Source organism: Sinocyclocheilus grahami, unplaced genomic scaffold (assembly GCF_001515645.1).
Source record: "Sinocyclocheilus grahami isolate Dianchi unplaced genomic scaffold, SAMN03320097.WGS_v1.1 scaffold11690.1, whole genome shotgun sequence".
Classification (NCBI taxonomy): Eukaryota; Metazoa; Chordata; class Actinopteri; order Cypriniformes; family Cyprinidae; genus Sinocyclocheilus; species Sinocyclocheilus grahami.
The window spans coordinates 20,490-23,594 of record NW_015513978.1 but is presented as its reverse complement, the minus strand read 5'-3'; the positions used below and the strand labels follow the sequence as shown (position 1 = coordinate 23,594).

The following is a 3,105-nucleotide window of genomic DNA, read 5'->3' as shown; positions in this document are numbered from 1 at the left end:
GTTCTGATGAAGAAACAAACTCATCTACATCTTGGATGGCCTGAATGGGAGTAAAATTTCAGCGATTTTGTTCAAACTATTCCTTTAAAAGTGTGGATGTTTTAGGGAGGTTTGGCAGGGCTGGTGTCTGGTTTGGCTCTGTTACTGTGGGTGTGCATCGGGGCACAGATATACCCTCCACTACCAGAGAACAGCAGACCGCTGGTTCTGATGACACACGGCTGTAACTCCTCAGGTGGCACTAACTGGACTGCAAACATAGACGACTTCATACTGAAAGAGCAAAGGTGAGTTGCAAAAATCAGTTGAGTCAAAATCTATTGGCTGTTACATAACCATATCTATTTCCTAACAGGCCTTTCCTGGCTGATAACTGGTACTCACTCTCATACCTGTACTTCGGCCCACTGGGGACTGTGACGGTCATCACCGTGGGTTTTATTGTCAGCATACTTTCAGGTACGAGACTTTCGGATATAGGTGAAGCACCCTGCTGTCGTTGTTCAAAGTAACTGATGTTTTCTAAATTTGTCTCCAAGGCGGCAGACAGATGAAAGTGCAGTCTGGGCTTACACTATCAAAAGAAGACCTCACCTTCTACAAAGCCTACAATGTACTCAAAGCAAAAGTGAGCATATTCTTTAATGCATATATATAAATACATATGTATAAATGGACAGACATACTCACACTACTCCCATCTATCTGATCATTTTCATTTATTTGCACTAAAAGGTTTCCAGTAGCGCAGGAAATTTTGACCTGGTGCAGGAGCTGGAGAAATCCTTTGGAAAAACCAACTTTGCTTTCTGTGATGTAGAGCTGTCTACACAAAGACCTGCTTAGAACATCATAAAACTGAAATGTATTTAAATATAAATACATATGTAATTGTCATTACAAATAACTGCCTATTGTATATCGAACAAGGACTTAGAAGTAGTAAAAATAAAAGTTCATGTCCAAATCTGTTGTAGTGCAACACATCAAACACAGACATTCAAAAACGTGCAGAAAGTAGTGATTTCCCTTTTGACACATATACAGTCTGGCAGAAACATCGATTAATGCTCTGGTTCGTAGTAGCGCCTCTTCATCGCTCTGTATTTCCTGAGGAAGTAAAGCGCCTCGAGTTCTTTGATCACAAACTCTCCACGGTCAACCAGCTTTTTGATTTTCTCAGGATCTGTGACATCTTTGTTCTTCATGAAAGCTGCTTTCAGACGCTCCCTGAAGTATGTAGTGCCTTTTGGATATTCCCGCCCAAGATACAGAAGCTGTAGAAAAGAAATGCATTGCCCAAGCAATGGATAGTCATCAGTACAATTTTACATTTCTTCTTTATTTTGTGACTCTGCTGCCATGCAATGTTATGTCCAATAAAGGATGACACAAAGGAAGTACCACTGGACAACATTTCATATGAAAAGAACAGATCAAAAAATAAACTGACAGAAAAATGATGCTTACATTTTTGTACAATCTAATAACTTCTCCTCTCAGTGGATTACTCATTTGAACTTATCTCTCTTTATCCTGAGATAGCGAATACAGAATCTTGGCAGGAATACATAACCTAAAACAGACAGAGAACAAACTATAATACACCACAATTTAATGCCTATTGTATTCAGTAGCATGCAACACCCAATTAACACTAAAATTATCCTTGAATATAATTCTCCTTATTTTGTATTGTCATACTTTATAGTTTATTTAGGTGCTAAAAGCCGATTTATTGAATGGATAAAGTCATCTTCAGCTGGGTAGTAAAGTTTTCTGTAAGAAATATGGTTTATGACAATGTTTGCTCACCTACAAGATCACAACAGAGGTGTTTACCAGGACGTGCGGGGGAAATGCCATGATATGGACGCTTTCCAAAATAAAAGCCAGGTTCCGTCTTTGCATTTTTTTCTTTCAAAATAAAAGTCTCACTGTAGTTTTGAACCAGTCAACTATGTGGGCTGTGAACCTTAGATGTGTTTTAACTGGAGAAAACAATGTCTTTTCGCACAGTATTTTTATATAAGAGCTTTACAGCAATAACTTGAGATCACCAACAACCTTATTTCAAAACATATTGTTATCATTTTATTTAACAATATCCATAAACTCCACAAAATATGCACTGGCAAAATAGCATAATCCTATCCAAAATACTGTCCTATATAAACCCCAATCAACATATACTGATTTACATTCTTAAACACCCCTCTTCATATTATACCCAAAATATAAATAGACTTCAGTCCTGTTCTTGGAATATTCTCTGCATTAATTCATCTAGTGTTCATCAAGTGCTGCAGTGCATGTTCCCAACAGTTATCCAGATGAATTCCAGCTCTTCTTCCTATACAGAAGCAGGTAGGCTGTCTCTCTAAAAACAGCATGCAAAATTATAATTAAAACCTGGAAGATGTCTTGGAAGTAATTATTTAAAAGGTCTGCATTTGTATTTTGCTTTCCTTTGAAGTGGCTGTGAGAAGCTATACAAGTTTATGGTTATTGATGTTTAACGTACCCACTGCGCTGACGGTACCCTCCATATGTGCCCTGCACCTTTTCCCATGTGGACTAGGATAAACAAAACAATTGCATATAAGTATCAGTTACATAACACTCTTAACTATTTCAGATACTAGTTAAATCAGGCTGTCACTATTTCTTACTGGTTGCACGCAGCTGTCATCAGCGTAATACCAGTCCTGATTTGAACTGATGAAAGCAGTGTAGTGACCAGACATGGTACTTCCCATATGCACTACTACTGCATAGAGACTGTAATGCTCATCAGCCTTGAGACAATCAGCCTAAAACAAGCATACAACAAATCAAGCATATATGGCAATACAATTTTGGCTGCAGAGTACTTTACTAAATATCTACTAAACATACATTTTCTGATTGTCCTGCAGCAAAAATGGCAGTGCTAAACGTTTCAGGGAAGGTGACTTTGTCGTAGAGTTTCTTGGTGAAGCCATCATCGTTTCTGAATCTTTTCAAGTGGACACACAGAATCGGAGGCAATGACACAAGTTTCACCTCCTACATGACAATTAATGAAAATGTCAGAAAGTCAAAACAATCAACTCACAAAGCATT

At 38.0% G+C, this 3,105-nt stretch overlaps 3 protein-coding genes across 6 annotated transcripts in view; 1 reads left to right on the top strand and 2 right to left on the bottom strand.

The window, feature by feature from the left end:
• Window positions 1-9: 9 nt before the first annotated feature.
• Window positions 10-862, top strand: LOC107578729 (sodium-coupled monocarboxylate transporter 1-like). Its single transcript, XM_016264654.1, has 4 exons — window positions 10-287; window positions 356-459; window positions 540-628; window positions 736-862. Exons 1-4 carry the CDS (start codon window positions 211-213, stop codon window positions 844-846), a joined length of 381 nt encoding a protein of 126 aa, XP_016120140.1. The 5' UTR covers window positions 10-210; the 3' UTR covers window positions 847-862.
• Window positions 623-1,887, bottom strand: LOC107578730 (LYR motif-containing protein 5A-like). Of its 4 annotated transcripts, none has more exons than XM_016264655.1 (3): window positions 1,816-1,887; window positions 1,471-1,576; window positions 623-1,277 (listed from the first exon to the last, which is right to left on the bottom strand). In XM_016264655.1, the coding sequence occupies exons 2-3, from the start codon at window positions 1,513-1,515 to the stop codon at window positions 1,065-1,067; spliced, it is 258 nt and encodes an 85-aa protein (XP_016120141.1). In that variant the 5' UTR covers window positions 1,516-1,576; window positions 1,816-1,887; the 3' UTR covers window positions 623-1,064. The 4 variants fall into 4 exon arrangements, with proteins under 4 accessions (XP_016120141.1, XP_016120145.1, XP_016120142.1 ...); XM_016264659.1 differs by having other exon boundaries at window positions 1,820-1,878; XM_016264656.1 differs by having other exon boundaries at window positions 1,471-1,553; window positions 1,815-1,875.
• Window positions 1,888-2,105: 218 nt separating this feature from the next.
• The window catches only part of LOC107578727 (ubl carboxyl-terminal hydrolase 18-like), a 1,596-nt gene continuing 596 nt past the window's right edge, over window positions 2,106-3,105 (bottom strand). The window contains exons 2-5 of the mRNA XM_016264653.1: window positions 2,899-3,048; window positions 2,673-2,813; window positions 2,525-2,577; window positions 2,106-2,380 (exon numbers count right to left, since the gene is read on the bottom strand). Of these exons, the coding sequence (XP_016120139.1) occupies window positions 2,326-2,380; window positions 2,525-2,577; window positions 2,673-2,813; window positions 2,899-3,048 (399 nt within the window). The 3' untranslated portion in view covers window positions 2,106-2,325. The remainder of the gene's footprint in view (window positions 2,381-2,524; window positions 2,578-2,672; window positions 2,814-2,898; window positions 3,049-3,105) is intronic.